This window comes from Pagrus major, chromosome 4, assembly GCF_040436345.1.
Source record: "Pagrus major chromosome 4, Pma_NU_1.0".
In the NCBI taxonomy this organism is placed as follows: domain Eukaryota; kingdom Metazoa; phylum Chordata; class Actinopteri; order Spariformes; family Sparidae; genus Pagrus; species Pagrus major.
Window position 1 is genome coordinate 4003078 of NC_133218.1, and position 18978 is coordinate 4022055.

General features: G+C 40.6%; 1 protein-coding gene across 1 annotated transcript in view; it reads right to left on the reverse strand.

Annotated features, from left to right (window-relative positions):
• The window catches only part of neo1a (neogenin 1a), a 176267-nt gene that overhangs the window by 102058 nt on the left and 55231 nt on the right, over positions 1 to 18978 (reverse strand). The window contains exon 2 of the mRNA XM_073465092.1: positions 13586 to 13909. Within this exon, the coding sequence (XP_073321193.1) occupies positions 13586 to 13909 (324 nt within the window). The remainder of the gene's footprint in view (positions 1 to 13585; positions 13910 to 18978) is intronic.

Here is an 18978-nt window from a genome sequence, read left to right on the forward strand (position 1 = left end):
GGGGAAATGGGGAACTGGTTCTTCTTCCCCTTTTCCCACCAGCGTAAAAAGCATGTTGGAGACATTGAAATCCAGTCAGCCGGAAGACAGAGTTTGGTATATGAAGTGAGTGGAGGTGGAGCGAAATGTTTTTCTAGGTGTCACCACTCACACCTTGAGAGTGCCCCTTTCAGTTAGAGCCCTATCTCTCCGCTGCCATCATAATACCATCAACACTCATGGAAATCTGCTCAGATGGTGCAAAAAAAAAGAAAGAAAAAAAGTAAATCCATAAATAACGTTGGTCTCTGAACCATAAGAAACCAACATGCTCACCAACTGAGCACTTCACACTTTGGTTTCTTCGGTATACACTCCATCTGTGCCCAAGGCGCAGAATATGCAATGAAACACTCACTGTTGCACCATATTTCTGCCTCCTCAGCGCAAGCAGAGTTGAGTAAAATATGCATTTCAAACATATTTTATTTACATCTAAAGTAGCAAAATCAAATTCCACCTTTCAAAGGAAATCCTGTAAAGAAAATATGATATGCTAGTCATCAACTAGTGACAGCAAAAACAGGAAGAGGGCAAAAGGGGCTCATGGGAACATCGATATTGGAATAAGTTTTTCTAAAGCTTTTCTCTGGAAGAATCTTTTCAATAAACAGGTGTCAAGATAAATGGCCTTGAATATCAAAACTCAAGGCTAGCTGGACCGTAACAATCAGGGATAAAAACTTTCAGTCCCACTTTTTCTACCCAACCCGCGTGTCTGATGAATACAGAGGTGCTTTTAAAAAGATTTCCCTGAGGCATGGGGAGCATCAAAAAAAAAACTGTGAGAGTCAACTCTCTTTCAGGGTTCAAACGCTCTATGAAGCCCAATTTAACTTTGAAACATGGGGACGTTTTAATATGAAAACCCAAAAAGTGCCTCATGCATGCTCACTCGGACGAGCACCAGCAGATGAAAGGCCGATGTGTGGAGCGCACTGGTCCCTAACTGACGTTATCTCTATCTGTAGAACCGCAATGAAGGAGACATGGGCAGTGAATGTCAATGAGGGAGGGGAGGATAAACAAAATGCTCTCAAGCACATTCTCACCTCTTTTATGCAGATTGAGAGAAACTGCAAGAGTGATGGATTGTCCACTGCACAAACCTTTCAGTGCTTTGAATGAGGCACTCCCCAGGTAATGAAATCCCCTGCACAAAGCAGCTATTTTTTGACTTAAGTGTGAACTTTGCCATGCACATCCACCCTGAGAGGTCTACATAAGGAGTACATACATCTCATATCCTCAGGGTAGGACTGAGTAATACACCTTGGCTTTTGGAGTCTTTTTTTCCCCATGGAATAGTTCCCAGAAACATTTTAGTCTTCCCAGCTACCACCAAATTTCTCACCATAAGTTGTCTGACTTTAACACGGAACTCAGAAAATTGTGCATGTTCTCATTTTGTGACTATTTTCTTGGATAATGTACGGTACATTTAAAAAAAACTAACAAAAAAAACTAACGATAATACACAATTCCCCCCCTTAAGTAAAAAACAAAAGAAGGGCACAATGCCAGCCACACAGAGTATTTATCTTCTGCTATTTGGTATTATCTCTTCTGTGTCTAAATGGTGCTAGGAAGTGTATGGTTACCTCTCTTACTGCTGACCTGATGCAGTTGCTGCTTGCAGTGGCAGGGAGGGAGAAACCACTGAAAGCAACCATTTAGGTTAGTTTTTTTCCCTATTGTTTAGTGCAACATGAGTGCACTGCGCTCAGTGCTTTATCTGCTGAATTCCCCTCTGCACTGTGACTTTGGGGATAGAGGCTTGCATGCCTGATAATGTGACCTGGATTAGTTTTAATCAGACTCAGCAACTATAAGAGAACACAACCAGAAGTGGCAGAACTAGATTGCAAAAGTGCAGTCTCTTTTTCCATTTTAAGATATTAATGGCATTCCAGAATGATACACTGCTTACACACAAACACAAAAATTATATGAGTCAAAAGTTCAGAGTTAAACCAAATTGGTAGAAGTCATGTTTGGTAAGATCTGCCTGCTACGGTGGAAACTACTCCCCTTCAGGTCATTGGTTCTGTTTAATGCAAAGCTACTTTTGTAGTGAGCATTAGATTACAGTTCCCTGCCAAAACACAAGAACACAAGCATCATTACCATGCAATTTGGCTCTGCACTATGAATAAGTAGAATCCAAGCCCTGGAGATAGGAAAGCTTGTGGAAGAATTTGGATGTGTAGCAGCGAGTCGCTGACTAATGACTTGATTGTGAAGTATTACGAGTTGCAGATGATGCACATGTGCATGATTTGTAATTTTGACTAGTTACATCCAACACCACACTGGTTTAATGCAAATCGTGTATTCCACTTGATTGGTGTAAAGGATAACTGTTGCACTATTTAACATGATAAACACCACATTTAAAAAAAAAAAAACACCTAATTTACTGCAACACTTCGGTGAAATTTCAGTCTCAGGAGGCTTTGACATATATTTAAAGTAAATCCCACATACAACTGTAGTTGTTCAGGGCAATTCAACATTTTATGAGATCCTAAAATTATGCTACTCACGTAGAAGTGTATACTTTAGAGCAGATGGTAGCAAGGCATCTATAAAAACAGAACACTCAAGCTGATTAACATGTCATGCTAGCGGCCTCATTCTCACCGCCATGTTTTTATCCTTCGGGTCCAAAATGAAAATGAGCGCATTTAAAAGAAATCTCTGAGGTTGTGTATGCCCTGAGCAGTGAAAAATCATCAGTGATGTGCGGATGCCTCACATATACTGGGAGATGCACTATGTACAGAAGTTCAAGTAGTGGGGGGGGGTCTGAGTGCAGGATGGGGAGCAGTGGGCTCGAGAACACAGATGAGTTAAGCGAATTGGGAAAGTCATTATGCACAAAGAGTTTATCTTCATCTGCTGACTCCAGCAGTCAATTATCACTCTCATTAGAACACAGTAATTGCACCAGCCAAAGCACAGTGCTGAAACAGGCTGAAAATGGTTTTGTACAATTGGACAGTGCACTTTAATTTGAATTTCTAAATGCAGCTTCATTGTAGTGAAGAAAATATCCCCAGGTATTTGGAGTTATTCCAAACACACTGAGCAGTGGCAAACAATCTGGCATAGAGACAAAGAACACCCTGTGAAGATATGTTTGCACTACATATAACAGAGTTAAAGAATTCATTAACTGAAGAATTGGCTATTTCCTGTCTGTATCCACTTAACAGGTTTTAATAAGTTATATGCAGTCGACTTTGCTTTCGTCTTACAGGGTGAACACTGGCTATTTCTGGCCCTCTCTTGGCCATAAATTGAAGTATTACTGTCAGTAAAGAAAATTGACCATGATTGTAGGGTACAGCTTTTACATAAGCATTGATATGGTGACCAAATAAAGAAATCCAATAAAGTTACAACACATTGTCCACCTTGGTGAATCTCCAGTGTAAAAAACACATTGCAGAGACCATTTAAAGGAGATCTAAACAAAAAAAACCTTGTCAACGCCAACCTCCAGCGATGAAAAATAAAGCTAACCTGTAAATGCCAAAAACTACAGTTCCTCAAATGGCCACTTGAGTCTGTCTCCAAAAGTGAGTCCATTCTCATATACCCTCAAATGCCCATGATTTTGATCTCTATAGTCAACTTCCCCGTTCATATAAGGGGGGCGAATTTTTATACAACTCATTTATTGACTCATTTAATTGATATCTACTCAGCTTTGATTGCAAATTAATTAAACTCAGTGTACTTCACAATTAGAAGAATGGTTGAATGAATGAAAATTAGGGTTTAAAGTTAAAGGGTGTGGGCGCTTTGAGTGACAGCTAGCCAATAGCAGTCTAGCTAGCTGTCAGCAACCAGGCTTCCTTCAGCCTGAATCAGCTCCACCCACGCTACACCTCTTTGGGATCTCTGGGAGTTTGGCAAAGTCAGGCACTGCCAAGATGGCAGCTACCACACTAAGACTAACAATGGGTGTTGTCAAGGAGACAACAGTCATGTTTTATCCAGCCTATGATTCAAGTGCATCAAATCATGATTCTGAAGTTACTTGTAGTGAAATGAAGACTTTGTGGAAACTGCAACAATTCCATATTTACATGTAGGCTGGTATCAATAATCAAACATGAGTTGTAACCTTGTTTTAATATCCAATATCACTCACTGCGTTTCAGTGTCACAGGGACAATATCTGCATCCAACAACTTCAAAACTAACAGCTTGTTTTGAGCTGGTAACTTATGTACTATGAACCTTGCATCTGTGCACAACTTTTAATTTATAATCAGAATAAAACCCATGTTGAAAGACCATATGTCACATACACTAGATGGATTCTAGAAACACACAAAGACAATTAAACGCATGGGTGTACATTCCCACGCACACACACAAACACACCAGGCACTGAGGTGTCTGGAGAGTAGAGATAGGGCTGTCTCCATCAGCTTCTACACCCACCCAGAGGACCTAATCAGTCAGTGAATACACGTAAAATGCAGGCTGTCATCTACCTCCAGCCCAACAGACCCCCTGCCGACACTTTTCTCCTGCCGCCGTCCTCCTGAGAGAAAAAGAGATGGATCTTTCTCTGCAGCTCCATCTGCAACCAACATTTCCCACATCATATTTTCTCAGCCGTTGCTCTGGTGCGTCCTGTTTTTCTGTCTCCTTTACAGCCTCATCTTTGCAGCTGGTTACAGCAGCTCAAATACAAGTCTTTCTTTTATTAAACAGGATTTTTTAGTTATTTTCCTTTTTCATTCCTTTTGCTCTGAGGGTAGCTGAATGTTTTCATTTTTCAGCTCAACATATGATTAATGCACCTCAGTAGAAATGCAGTCTCCCCTTTCTGCTTTTATCTACAGCCTCTCAGCTTCCATTCCACCTCACATGTGCCAGGGACGGATGGAAATCAGGGTAATGGAAGAGCACTGTGACCCTGACCCCGCTTCCAGGTCAGAACCATTCGTCATGGCAACTACCCTGGCATTCAGCAGCAAAGCCACACATAATTGGTCATAAGGGGGAAGCGCCTGCACCTGGACATGTGCATACCGACATGGGCTTGGCTTAAGGTAATGTCTGCACTACGGTGCATACTGTAAATCTAAACACTGTTTACATTTGGAAATGGGAAATAGTAAATGGACTTGCATTTATGTAGCGCTTTTCCAGTCTACTGACTGCTCAAGGCACGTTACAGAACTTGTCACATTCACCCATTTACACACACACAATCATACACTGACGGTAGAGGCTGCCATGCAAAGCACCGACCTGTATACCAGAAGCAATCTGGGGTTCAGCATCTTGCTCAAGGATACTTCGACATGCAAACCGGGAGCCAAGGAATCAAACCAGCAACCTTCTGATTACTGGATGACCAGCTCTACTTCCCGAGTCACAGCTGCCTAAATCTATCCCGGCATACTGGGGTAATTTCTCCATTCACACTGACACACCAAAATTAGAAACGAAAGGTTTGCAGCAGACGATTATTTGTCGATGATTTTCTCAGTTACTGATTAGTTATTTTGGCAATAAAATGTCAAAAAACAATGAAAAATGTCATAAGTCAATCAATTCCCAAAGCCCAAGATGACGTCCTCAAATGTCTTGTATCATCCTCAACCCAAAGATATTCCGTTAACTATCATAGAGGAGTAAAGAAACCAGAAAATATTCACATTAAAGAAGCTGGAAATTGATCATTTTGATTCTCTGGCTTTAAAAAAAAAAAGATTAACACTGACTAATCAAGTATTTAAGTAGTTGGCGATTAATTTAAAAGTTGACGACTAATTGATGAATCTATTTATCTTTGCAGCTCTAGTATTATAGCAGTCACTGTGTCACAATTGGGCCAAAAAGCTTGTTACTGAGCAAGTTAAACTTCCAGCTTCACTGATATTGTGCATTATTGTCAAAAAATATTTATTCACGGTTGTTTCTGTTGTCAAAAAATGGATCAAGTACAATGTAGTGATTTGTTCGCAGGTGATAAGTGCGACCTGTTACCCTAGTTGAGCAATAATTACTGCAATTCTGCAGTGAGACAGTCGATCAAATCAGTAATGTATGCTCATGAGGATGTCTTGACAACATAAACATAAGCACTGATAGGAGACACCTGTATTGTGTGACAGGCATCACAAATATAGTAGAGTGACATGCTCTTCACATTATTCCTACGCAGTACCTGTGTTTGAGCTGACATATATCAGCATCTTTAAAACATATTTATTCAGTCCAAACTACAACAAATGAGGAGTTTTCGGATATTTAGAAGAGGATTGTATTTTAGTTTTTTGGGTGTGTAAAATGTCGACCTAGGGGACAGGAAAAGATTTGTTTGTCCTTTTTGAATTTTGCCATTTTGTTGTGGACATAGTGGAGAATTACATGTACACACTCACAAACAAAAGATTACATTTTCTAAGAGGAAAACAATGACATGGTTGATGTATTTCTTTCTGGGGGTTCCTTGGAGAATGAGGGAGATCTTTTCTGTTGTTTTTGAGATTTATTACTGTTTGTTTGGCATTTGGGCACTTTATGACTTGGATGCAGCCACTGTGGAACTGCAAAATGGGTGAGTGCAAGAGTGAGTGTGAGTGCCAGTGGGTGTGTTTGAGAAGTAGAGAGGTGGAGGGCTGAAAGGATAATAAAGAGAAAATGGAGGGCTGAGAGAGGTAGTAATAGACGGTAAAAAGAAAGGACAGGGGGTTGATTAAGAGAGAGCAAGAATAAAGAGAGCAAGTCAAAAGAGAAAAAGAGTGAGAACGGAAAGAGAGTAGAGGTAGTGGTGTTCTTTGGGTGGTGTGAAAAGATACACTGAACAAGAAAGATGAATGTATGCAGGTCAGTGAGTGGTTAGACATCATCTGATTGTAGCTGGAACCAGATCAGCCTTTGAGATAAGTGTGTGTGTGTGTGTGTGTGTGTGTGTGTGTTAATCAGGGTCAGTTTAGTACACTGACACAAGGTGACATGGACTATGTGTACAAAGGGAAACTTTTTCTTTCGGATGTCAGGGTATGGTAAGTCTGGGTTCACTAGTTTTACACCCCAATAACCTGTTTTAAGATTATTTCAGAGAGTTTTGGTTCCTAATTGTGCATCGGAAAAACAGGCACATTTAGAAACCAAAACTGGCTGATAATACGTTTATGAAAATGTTAATGTTACAAAGAGTAAGACACCACTCTAGGGAAATATGATACTGAAGTCTACAGAGAGTGACGTTTAGTTTTTGGTTTGTGAATTTTGAAATAATAGCAGGATTACACAAAAGGTTCTTTAGTGAGGGGTTTTGCTGCCGCTTTCTTAAATGTCAGGATTTTATATTCTCATGTTCTGCTGTGGAAAGAGACTCATCTACCTGTGTTAAAGAAACAGTTAAAAGTAATGATATTTTTTTCTCATGTTTCTATAGTTCTGTTCCTCTTAAAAATGTAACCAGATGAGGAAAACTCGATTTCTTGTTTATATGTATATATAAGTATTAGAAATCGGGTAATTGCAGGAAGCTGACAGTAACAAAGCATGAAGTAAATTAAAAGAACAAAGCATATTTTTTTATCAATGTGCTCGGGACGTTTTCTGGCGTCGACCATTGGGCAGAGGGTGTGCAGCCCTCAGCCTATAACAGTGCAAGGTGTGAGGGCTGGACCAGTTGTCAGATCGTAAACTACTGATATTGTTAGGAGGCCAGGGAGGAAGGGCCTACTTTGACTGTTGCATTTACAAACCACAACCGACAAATCCTAATTGTTTTGCCTTTGGCCTTTTTGCCTCCCGAGACTGTGATTTCTGGCCAACTATTTGAGCAGGAGGCTGGAGTACGTTTGCTAACCTGAGATACAGGAGATAAAGTGTTTACCAAATGAAATGCTCCATTACTTTGAGCAAACAGATGTAGTCATTTTTATATATTTGAATGCAGAAATGTTGCATATCATATTTTAAATTTGATACAAGACAATTCAAAAGCACCACAAACTACAGGACCTCTTGACACTACCCCAAACAAACACTGATTATGATGAGTTGAATATATTTAAGTCACAATGATATATCTTACATTTAGCAAGCAAAACATATTACAGCGGCCAGTCAGAGTTTATGTAAGAGTTTGTCAATGCACAGAAGGGCGATGCACACCTCATCAGTCTCCTTAACAGGACTAAAGAGTGACTGCTTGTGCTTCAACAAACTCATTGTTTTCTCATTATTTAAAAGTTGCTGCATTCTGATAATATCCAATTAAACACTTACACTGTAAATGATAACAGTATATGGCATATTACATTACATATGCATTAAAGTTTAGGTTCTCTTGCAAAATTTACATTTCCTTCATCTGAGTCACCAGAAGAAGGATCCAATTAGTGAGGCAGAATGTGTAGTCATGCATAAAGAAGTATTTACAGAAAATCTAGCTAACCATGGCGGCCTCAGTGCCTGTGGACCAATAGGTTGTTTATCCCAGTTGGAAGTCTTTATCCACATTTTGGTTGACATCCCTTTCATGTTGTCAAAACATAGCTGACGTTTGAGTCTTCGCAATATGTAAAGATGCCAAATAAATTCTACTGTATGTTCTACAAAGTGTCTCAGACAATCCCACAACGGGCTATCCATGCAACAGTGACGCAATGATCCCTTTTCACATTTTCAAGCTGTCATGTCCTTGGGGGATGCAACCCCCCTCCCCAAAAAAACAGATTAAAATACATCAAAAAAGGGATTAAAGAATCTGCCGACACCCCTAAATCCTTCAAAGGGCATCCGACTCTATCAAAGGATGAGCATGCTTAAATATGAGGTGACACACATGACACATGAGGAGTGCTGGTGTGGAGTTTATAATTATTACTACTGTGAGGAGGGAGAAATTAGATTTCAGTGAAACATGATATCAAAGCAAAGCGATAAGTGGCTTTGGTTATCTTTATATAGCACAGTAGCCTATAGGTGAGAGAGGCAGAGGGAGAAAAACAGAGATACACTGAAACAAAAAGCTGATATATTTGAATAGAGAATTGTCTCATCTACATATGGAGGGGTCAGACAGGAAACAAAACAAAGAGACTGATAGATAGTGGAAGAGAAGGAGAAAGGGGCCAAATGAATTTTCCATTTTCTCATTTGGGGGTTTCCCTGTTAAGCGGTGGTGAGGTGGGGCTCACCTCAAGCAATTCTTCAGGAGTTCAAAGCGTGCCGGTGGGAGGAGGGACGGCTGTGTGGGGGCACGGCAGACAGTTAAGATGGGATTTCTCATTACTCGCGTCTCGCTCCGTGTCCTGGCTATCACTGCTGTATACTGCTCGCTCGCTCTCTGCCCTATAATTTTTCTCCCCCTCCTTTTCTCTTACAGAGACTCAAACTGAATACATAACTTAAGATTGGGCCCCAGTGGGCCACACTCCCCCTCCATTTCTTCTTAGTCTGCTTGTGTTTCAACAGTGTCTGACTGTGCACACACAGGCTAAAACACACAGAGGCAGAATGTATGACAAAGCAAGACCAAAGAAGAAGCACAGGGCAGAGAGAAACGGCACCATGTGCTCATGAATCCGACTTCAAAGCTCCACAATATGAAGTCCAAACAACCAGAATACCTTATTTTAACATTGGTTTAAAGTATAAAGTGTGCGTATATGTGTATATATGATCACAGAGCATGAAATTAAACATTCTATCATTGATATTTTAATGTTAATTTTTTTTAACTAGTTAATTAGATGTTAAACTATGTAAAAAAATAAAATAACCTCAAGTACATTGTATATCAAAGGTTACAGTTACAGTGTTGTCCAAGGCTAAAACTAATGATTATTAGAACTGTATAGTAATCTGCTGATTATTTTCTTTTGATTAACTGTTTTGTCTCTATAATGACAAACAACAATGAATGTAAATCCCAGTTTCCCAGACTCCAGGGTAATGTCTTCAAACATCTTATTTTGTCTGATCAGCAGTCTAGAGCTGGAGCAATTAATCGATTAGCCGATCGAAAGAAAATTAAAGGCCAAATATATATCATTGATTGGTCATTTAAGTAATTTTTCAAGTAAATTTACTGATTCAAGCTTCTTCAATGTGAGGATTTGCTACTTTTATTCGTCATTAATGACAGTAAATGAAGTGTCTTTGGGTTTTGGACTGTTGGTTGGTCAAAGACGCCAATTTAAAGATGTCACTTTGGGCTTTGGGAAATTGTGAAGAACATGGTTCACAAATTTGACATTTTATAGACTAAACTTTTAATCTGGAAAATAATCGGCAGATTCAGGGATAATAAAAATAATCATAAGTTGCACCCCTACAACGGTCCAAACAGAAAGATATTCAATTTATTACATTGTACAGTCAAGAAAACATTAAAGTCTCACATTTGAGAACCATCAGTTTTTTGGCTTTTGTTCAAAAATGACTAGAATGATTAATCTATTATCACAATAGTTCCCATGATCCCTGTGTAAAACTTTTCAAGACAACTAGAGAGAGCCGGAGCCTGGTAAGGCAAAGAAGTGAAGTTGATGGTGATCGTGTGTGGAAGTGGAGGAGTTTCCTCAAGAAGAATGAGCCACACGTCTTTTCGCAATCAATCCCAGATATTACCCCGGTATTTGTCAGATATGCTCTCTGCCACCCGGCCACCCGTGACTCATTCCGTCATTACATCAGAGAGGTCACGCCCACTCCGCCCCTGCCTGCACCGCCGTTCCTGGGTCTGATGGCGGCCTAATGGCCTGCTCTCTCTACACTGCAATTAACCTTTTTATTGGCCACCTGCCAGCCAGCTGGAGATACATCAGTGGTTGTGCATGTGTGTGTGTGTGAGGAGAACCATAAACGCAATAGCTTAATGTGTTCAACACTTGTGTGTGTGTGTGTGTGTGTGTGCGTGTGTGTGTGCATAAGCATAAGCACAATGGTTGAAGCTTTTACATCTATGAATTTCAATGTGAAAAGTGTGTCAGTGTGTGTGTCAGTGTGTGTATCTGTGCCTATAATAGCTGACAGATTTCACCTGCTCCCCTCTTCAAGTAGGAATTGATTGAATCTAACATCACATCATGGTTGACCCAGTCAGATCCCACTGGCTGTGAGGCTGTCTGATAGCACAACTCTTCTTGGCACAGCAAGTGAAACAAGTCCCCTCTGCATTCGATATCGATGCAGCTTTAGTGACACGTATTGATGAAGCGCCAGGATGGATTGAAGATGCATGCATACTGTATATGCAGGAGTAGTTCAGGATAGTTCTGCGAGAATGATTATTTTGATCAAATGACAAAATAATATAAAAACATTTTGTGCCTTAGAACTCACAACAGTTACTGAGCTCTTCTCGCAGGATTTTTGGCTCCCCGTTTTCAACCATGTGCTTCTGCTTGAGGTGATGAAATAAGTTTGTTATATTGCCAACTGTTGTTGTCTTCTTGCACTTGTTACATTTTACTGTAGTTTATTGTACATCTGATCTTTTGTAACCAAACCAGTTCCACACCACAGAAGTCGCTCCCCTTTCTGGAACCCCACCTCCTCTCGTTTTCAGACATGCTTTTTTTTTGCTGTGTGTAACGGTATGACTTGCCGTTATCACAATATGAATTGTTTTTATCATATTTAAAAATAAACCTCTGTTATTGAGAAAAATATGGAATGGCACACGAGTAGTATACACTAGACATCTATTTTTGTTTAAGGTCAGGAGCATTGCCATGGTAACCATGGGGTCTGCTATCTATCACCAAAGATAATTTATGGGAAGGTTGAAAATGGAAAAAACAACGTGTCAAAAGCTGCAACAATAAATCAACTAATAAATGAATCACCAACTATTTTGATGATCAATGAATTAGTCTGAGTAATAATGCTCCGATTGCATTTTTTCCTCTCTGGCAGTAAACTAAATATCTTTGTGTTGTGGACAAAACAAGACTTCTGAATATGTAATCTTTGGCTTTGAGAAATACCGATCAACATTTTTCACCATCTTCTGACATTTTATAGACCAAATAACTAATCAATGAATCCAGAAACTAATTCACATATCAATTGACAATGGAAGTAATCATTAGTTGCAGCCCTTTATTATTTAAAAATTAGACCAGGCAGATATCTTCCTCTCTGTTGCTGCTGGATCAGCAATACATGAGGCAGCTGTACCAAGTAAACAAGTAATTATTACATCTCCAGGGTCTTCGCAACTGTTAAAACTTTTACCTGAATCTCTAAGCACCTCATTAAGTCTGTAAATACTAGACAGAAGGCATAACAAGTGTAGTTTCATCTCTCACAGTTTAATCAAAGCCTGTCCACTGGTGTGTAAGATTTCACAGATAAATACGTAGAAATATTATTTGGCCACTCTCTACTGAAGCACTGTGTACCTACTGTATGCTTCTAAGTTCTGATATAAGTTGCGTCTGAGAGATCACATCTCCTGTGCAGCTATAGACAACTGAACTCTCAGGGAGGAAGTAAAAAAATCTTCTCAATCTCTCTGATGGTAATGTGCTGGCTCATTAACTTGTAATTCAAAAGCCTATGAAAAGAAACAGAATCACAGTCAGACAGTTACTTCACACAGGCACTCAGTATCAGAGAGGCTTATACTGTACTATGCCATTGTCAACAAGAGGCCTCTCTGGAGCGTCTTAAAACCTGGCAGAGCACTGCTGAGCAGAAGAAAGCACACAGTAAATGCATTCTGTGGCTCCTCCAGCTGCAAATTGAATTTCGGGGCACGACTTGACTCAAAACACCTAATAATCCCACGTCACTTGATGTTCCCCAACTGAACAAGGTCACATTGTAGGACTAGTGATGAAAAAAGAAAAAAAAAACAGGCCCTTTTACAAGCATTTATCCAGTAGGGCAAAGCATTCAGGCTCCTGTGAGGTGAAGGAATTTACAGAAGCAGAAGTACAAATGGTTCAAGCTATTCAAGGACAAAACACAATCAGCAAGGGAAAGCAACTACAGAACCTTTTCACACCTGTCATGTGGTTGTGCATTTGCAGCGAAGCCAAGGAGAAACAACCATTTCAAGGTAAGAAATCTTTTACATAACAAACTGTAAATTGTCTAGCATTGTTTCTTAACAACTGAAAACAACGCAAGAATGAGAAGAAGTAACAAGGATTGACAGAGAGGTGTAAAACTGATTTGATTTGAAATTGATTTGATATGTCTAATTTATGTGATTTATTCTGTACGACATGCATTTTACATACTACTGTTATTTTCCACTTACATTCATACAATTATATTCAGTTATTGTGGTTCATTAGAACTGAGAAGAGCTAAACTAGGGGTTTGGTGAGGTCAGTAGTCCTTACAGGTGTTTTTTTTAACTAATCAATCAGCTTCATGTTGTTCATATTTAAAATGGTTATTGAGGGAGGTCTCACCAGCCAGGACAAGCAAAAACACATGTGTACAGGTATACTTTCAACAGTGGTATTAAGAGAATAGAAGATATGGCAAAAATCAATCGGTTAACTAGACTGATAGATCTGGCAGCCCTTACCTGCTACAGACAGACGGGCCGTGCGGCTGGAAATGGATCCCAAGTTGTCTATCGTGGCGACGCACTGATAGGTCCCCTCGTCTGGCTTATTGTGCTTCGAGTGGACCACGTGGTTGAAGAACAGCGAGCCATCGGGAAGTATGTGTCGTCTCTCATCTGAAACCAGGCTCATGAAGGTGCCGTCTTTCTTCCACTCGATGCGTGCCGTCGTAGCTGCGTCGCTGTGGGACGAGCAGTTGAGCAGTGCCGAGTTTCCCCTGATGGCCAGTGTGTCCTGGGGCTCCACTGTGAACCAGAAGGGGCTGAAGGGCTGCGCTGCTGAACCTGGAGGGGTAACAGGAGAGAAAAGAACAGAGACGTTAGTTGGATGTGCTACACGGATGATATATGTAATGTTTTAGAACAGGACCACTTAGGCCGAAGAGCAATAACTCAAATTAAATTCTTGTTGCTGTCGAACAACTGATCTGTTCCATGGTCACTGCAGCTGATGCCAATACTGATATTAATAGTTTTTAATGTAATGCCAGCATGTGTCTACTTTTCATCAGTTTTGATGCGCCTCAACTGTTAAGGAATCAGGGTTGTACAACAAAACATGAGCAAAGTGCATGTAACTGCTGTAACAGATGAGTATTTGATGAGTATTTTTAGGATTCAAGAGAGCTGTAAAATGCTGACTATTACCCTGGAATACATGGAACTACCACTGTAGCTGCTCTTAGAGTTCAACCACATGGAAAGTGACAGCGAAATCACATCTCCTCAGACGTCATTGACTTCAATGGCACATTCTAAGTCACTCTCACAAAATCTGCCGGTGGCTCAAATGAAAGGACACTACAGGACTCCAAATACTCAATGAAATGTTTCCAAAGCAAAACATCTTTTTGTTCATTCCATCTTTTCAGCCGCTGAGCCTCAGTCTATCCCAGAGACTCCGAGAGGCTTTTCATTATGAAACCACAAGCCCCGATGGAATTGGACGAGAGGAACTGACAAATTTAACCCAGTCTAGCCTCCCTGGCAAGTTAATATCACGTCTTGCTTTATTATAAGTAGAGAGTGCAGAGGAGGAGTAAACACTTTGGAACGTGGTTGCTGTTTCCTTTCCTCGAGCATAAATGGCAACATCGCACTGACATGGATAGTGCCAAAGTCAGAGTAAGTGCAATTGCTTTGCATTTGTCCTCATCCATTATTCAAGAGCTCCAACCCTAAGAGTCACACAGTAGTATTGTTTAGATAAATAACACCAATTATCAGTTCTACAGGGATGGAGGGGAGCTCGAAAAATAATTAAGAGGGTATGAAGGTATTTTAATAATGCAGCGAATGGAGTGAAATAAGTGGCTGAATGTTAAATGTAGTTTAAAATATGCCTGCTCCCTTCCAAGGAAATGGCAAGTCTCCAGGGGAGAGCGAGAGCAGAAAGACACAGAAAGAGAGGAAGACCGAATCAGAGAAAGAAGGGGGAGGAAAGAGAGATGCTATGTCAATGGTTCAGCTATTTAACTACTCGGGAGGTAATTTCTCTACCTTGCGGCGCCAAGTCTCTAGTGTGATATCCAAAGAGAGAAGCAGTGTAATGCGTGGTCCATTACAGTGGCAATATGGCTGCTTGTCCTCAGTGCACTTAGTTCTCTTGGAAGCGCAAACAATTACACAAAATGACTGAATGGAATAGATATTTTCCACTTCCACATGAGGGAATAAAAGGTAAAACAGCACAGCATTCCAACGACGATGTGCAATCGTATTCACACTTCATCACCGATGGAGAGCAGAAATAAGGGAAAGGGAAAGGACTGCTCAATGGACAGTGTTGGACCTTGGCCACTCTGATGCATCAAGACAAGATCAACTAGCAGGGTCCCTTTTCAAAAAGCCAAAATAATTACATATATCCTTGTGTGACTGCTATAGCGCCATTTTTACAGAAGGCAAACTGTCAAACTGGAAAGTTTCAAATCAGATTTTTCCGCAAGTAATGTGCAGCTACAGAACTTAACGAAATCTGCTGATGCAATGAAGCTCAAGTGTGCATGCAAACAGTATTTTATTTTGAAAATCCCTTCAGGCAGAAGTGGGTGCGAGATTCAAGTGACTAAACAGAGGAAGGTAATAAAATATACCACCTCCTAAGCCAGCACAACATTTTCGACTGTAACTCTTAGCAGTAAGCGAGGGGCTTTAAATTAGACTGAAGTAAGCAGCTGATTTCAGGAAATCAATAAATTCAGAGGGGCCTAGTGTACATATTGGGCAGTATGTGACAACAGCAGCAAATGTATTTTACTGATGGTGTAGATGACAGATGGAGAGAGACCAGAGTGGAGTAGCAGTGGGGGGAATTTGTCAGTCCTGCAGACCAGAGGCACCATGGCATGCTTAATCATCTCTGCTGGAACAGTGGGTGTGTGGGTTGGGCAGAGCTTCCAGACCCTCGCTTGGCTCTTTTCCAGCCAAAAGACTATCTTCAGCCGCTCTCTATCTGAGGAGAAAACTGAATGGGCTTGAAGGTCCTGCGGCATCCTATCAGAGCCAAAACAGCCGCCTTTAGCAGCTTTTTATCCCCATCGTCGGAGCAGTAGGGGAGGGCTTAGCTTCGGCTCTACTGTCGGACAAAATGGCGAACCATCTGCTTTCAGTTGCAGAGACAACATCCACAGTCAGCAGAGCAGGGCAGGGGAAGGAGAGAAAGGTGGAACTGGAGATGGGGATACGATGAGGGGTTGTGATGTGTTCATAACAGTCTAATGGGGCTCGTTGGTGACTACACTTTCAACCGTTTTACCATTTTTACACCAAAACTGGCTCATGTATGCAGTTTTTTTAAACGCAGGTATACCCGCTAAAAAAGGCGAATGCCAGTGGAAGAGTTTGGACGAGGAGTGACACATCTTGCCTCTCTCTAGAGAGTTGTATGCACAATACTGATTGTACAGCTGACACAGATCGGGTATTGACATGGACATCAGTGACAATGTTAATTCAGTCTCTCTTTCAAACTCAACGCTGACTGAACAATGCTCTGCCGCTGCTTGAACAGAGATAAACAAAAAAATATTAACATGCAAGGGTTTTTTGTCGAGTGTGTAGGGGGTATTTTGTTTACAACTTTTCCCTAAAAAAATAAACTATTAATGCCACCAATACAAGTCAAACTGCAGACAGACAAAACACACATTTCAACAGACAACAGAGCAAAACAATGATTCCACTAGTAAAGTCCAAACTCCACTAACACAGTAAGGTGGGACAGTGTAATCAATACTGGACCTACTACATGCAGACTAAACAAATATTTTGATGAAAAGTGACATCAGCTGCCAAAAACCTTCCAAAGTTTCAGAATCTTATTGACTGTTCTTTCTACGTTCATTCTTTGTAGCATGTAGAGAAACTACAAATCCGAAGAAAAGCTTTCAGATAAGCTTAAACTTTGAGGTTAAAGCAAATAAAAAGTTTACTTTTGGGAACTAATAAGCGTGTGAGTTTCAGGCCTGGAAAACATTTCTAATGAACACCTACAGAGAAAGCTGCGTTCTCTTGATGTATTCCGAAGAGTTCATTGACAGAAAACTCAACAGAGCGTATGTTCAACTACATCATTAAAGTGCAGGAGACACAATCTAACCAAAGCTCGCTGCAACAGAACATAATGAAAAGACGGAGATGACAATATCCAACAATATGGAATGCTGTATCTTGTATAGAAACTTTCTTGTCTTGTAATGTATTCATCAAACCTATGAGTCCAGATATTTTTTTTCTAAGTCACACAAAGTACACCAGAATTAAATTACTTTTCCCTAAAATGTTTCTTAGAGTTGCGACGGAGAACAGACACACATCTTTATACCAGAATTTATTAGCACTGAAGCACTGCAGGCTTTTAACAACACAGCTGCAGAGTTAAAAAAGGAAGGGGGTGTCAGAAACCACATTACAGTGTGGAAAGTCCAATCTATTCAAGCCTGGCAGTGTGGGAGCCCCCGTTTGTCTTTGAAAAATAAGAACCACCGCACCAGGCGACTAGTAAGATTCAGGGAGAGGAGAGCAAGGGGCTAGAAAATGAGGTTGTCTGCTTGATAAGTATGTGCTGTTACCACTGTCCCAAATCCACTTTGCTCAGCAGTCATAAAAGGTTTGGGAGCCAGGCTTAAGGTGGTGCCCTGATATGCTGCCTTGCTCTCTCCCTCCACAGCTTCTCTCTTAGATGGGAGACAGAATGGAGACATGGAGCTGAGGCTGTATTTCCCATCTTGAGCCAGTGTTGCAAGCATATTTTTAGATTTTACAGGGCTTACTGTCAGGTTGAGGTGTAGGTAATGTGTTCGCAGAACAGTAAGCTGTAAAAACTGGATAACTCACTTGTGCAACATATATTCTATTTTTCCGTACCTGTAAACAGTCGCTTTACAATTCCTGCAGGAGAGTACACAGGCAGTCTCTTTAACGTTAGGTTTAAGATCGCAGAAAAGGGAAGAAAGCAGTAAAGAGCAGTAGGTGAGGGTCTGCTTTCCACACAAAGACCCCCTGTTCTCTCCTATTCTACCCTTGGCTCAGCAGGAAGCCTCCTCCCTCATTGACCCACCGTCTAAGAGCAGCCATATTGACTATGCTCCTCATTGAGCCACTCTTGAGACAGAGCAGACCGCTCTCTGAACCAGTCACATTTTCAACAACAGAGGCCCCTTTTATGGTTTAGACTTGGGGACAAGGAAATTCTGGACATCATGATAAGTAAACACACTTGACAGGCATTTACAACCACTGGAAAATTGTGATTCCACTTTAAAGAATGATATAGATTAGGAAGAGACCGATTATCTTTCTAGGTGATTATCAGATCTGATATGCAGCATTTCTCTGATTATCAGAATCGGTTTTCTTTTTTGTCTGATTGCTGAATAAATAAATCTGTCTGTCTGTAGTCACCACTCTTTGGTCTCACTCAATGCCCCTCCCACAAAACTATCTAAGTGGTTACACATCAAAAGTAATAGCCTATCAACACTGAATAATCTGAAGGTAACTAAAGTTATCAAATGCATGTAGTGGAGTAAACATTCATTTTTTTATTATCGTGTAGGATTTAATTTTTCACACACCGTTTGCTCTGTATTCTGTTGTATGATGTGTCACTGGATCTCTAAGAACTTTACAAGGTAACAAGCTACGGTACAAAGTCATTAACAGCACATTAAGGATGAATAGAAACCTTCCACGCAGGTAAAGATAGAGGCGGAGGAACGACAACTTGTAGTGAACCTGAGCACTTCATTCACCGAGCTGCTGCCTCCCTGTTATTTCTATCCCTCCGCTGTTTGTCCTTCCACCTTCAGCGTCAGGGTCGCTTTAATGACACTAATGGAAAGAGTTGTCTC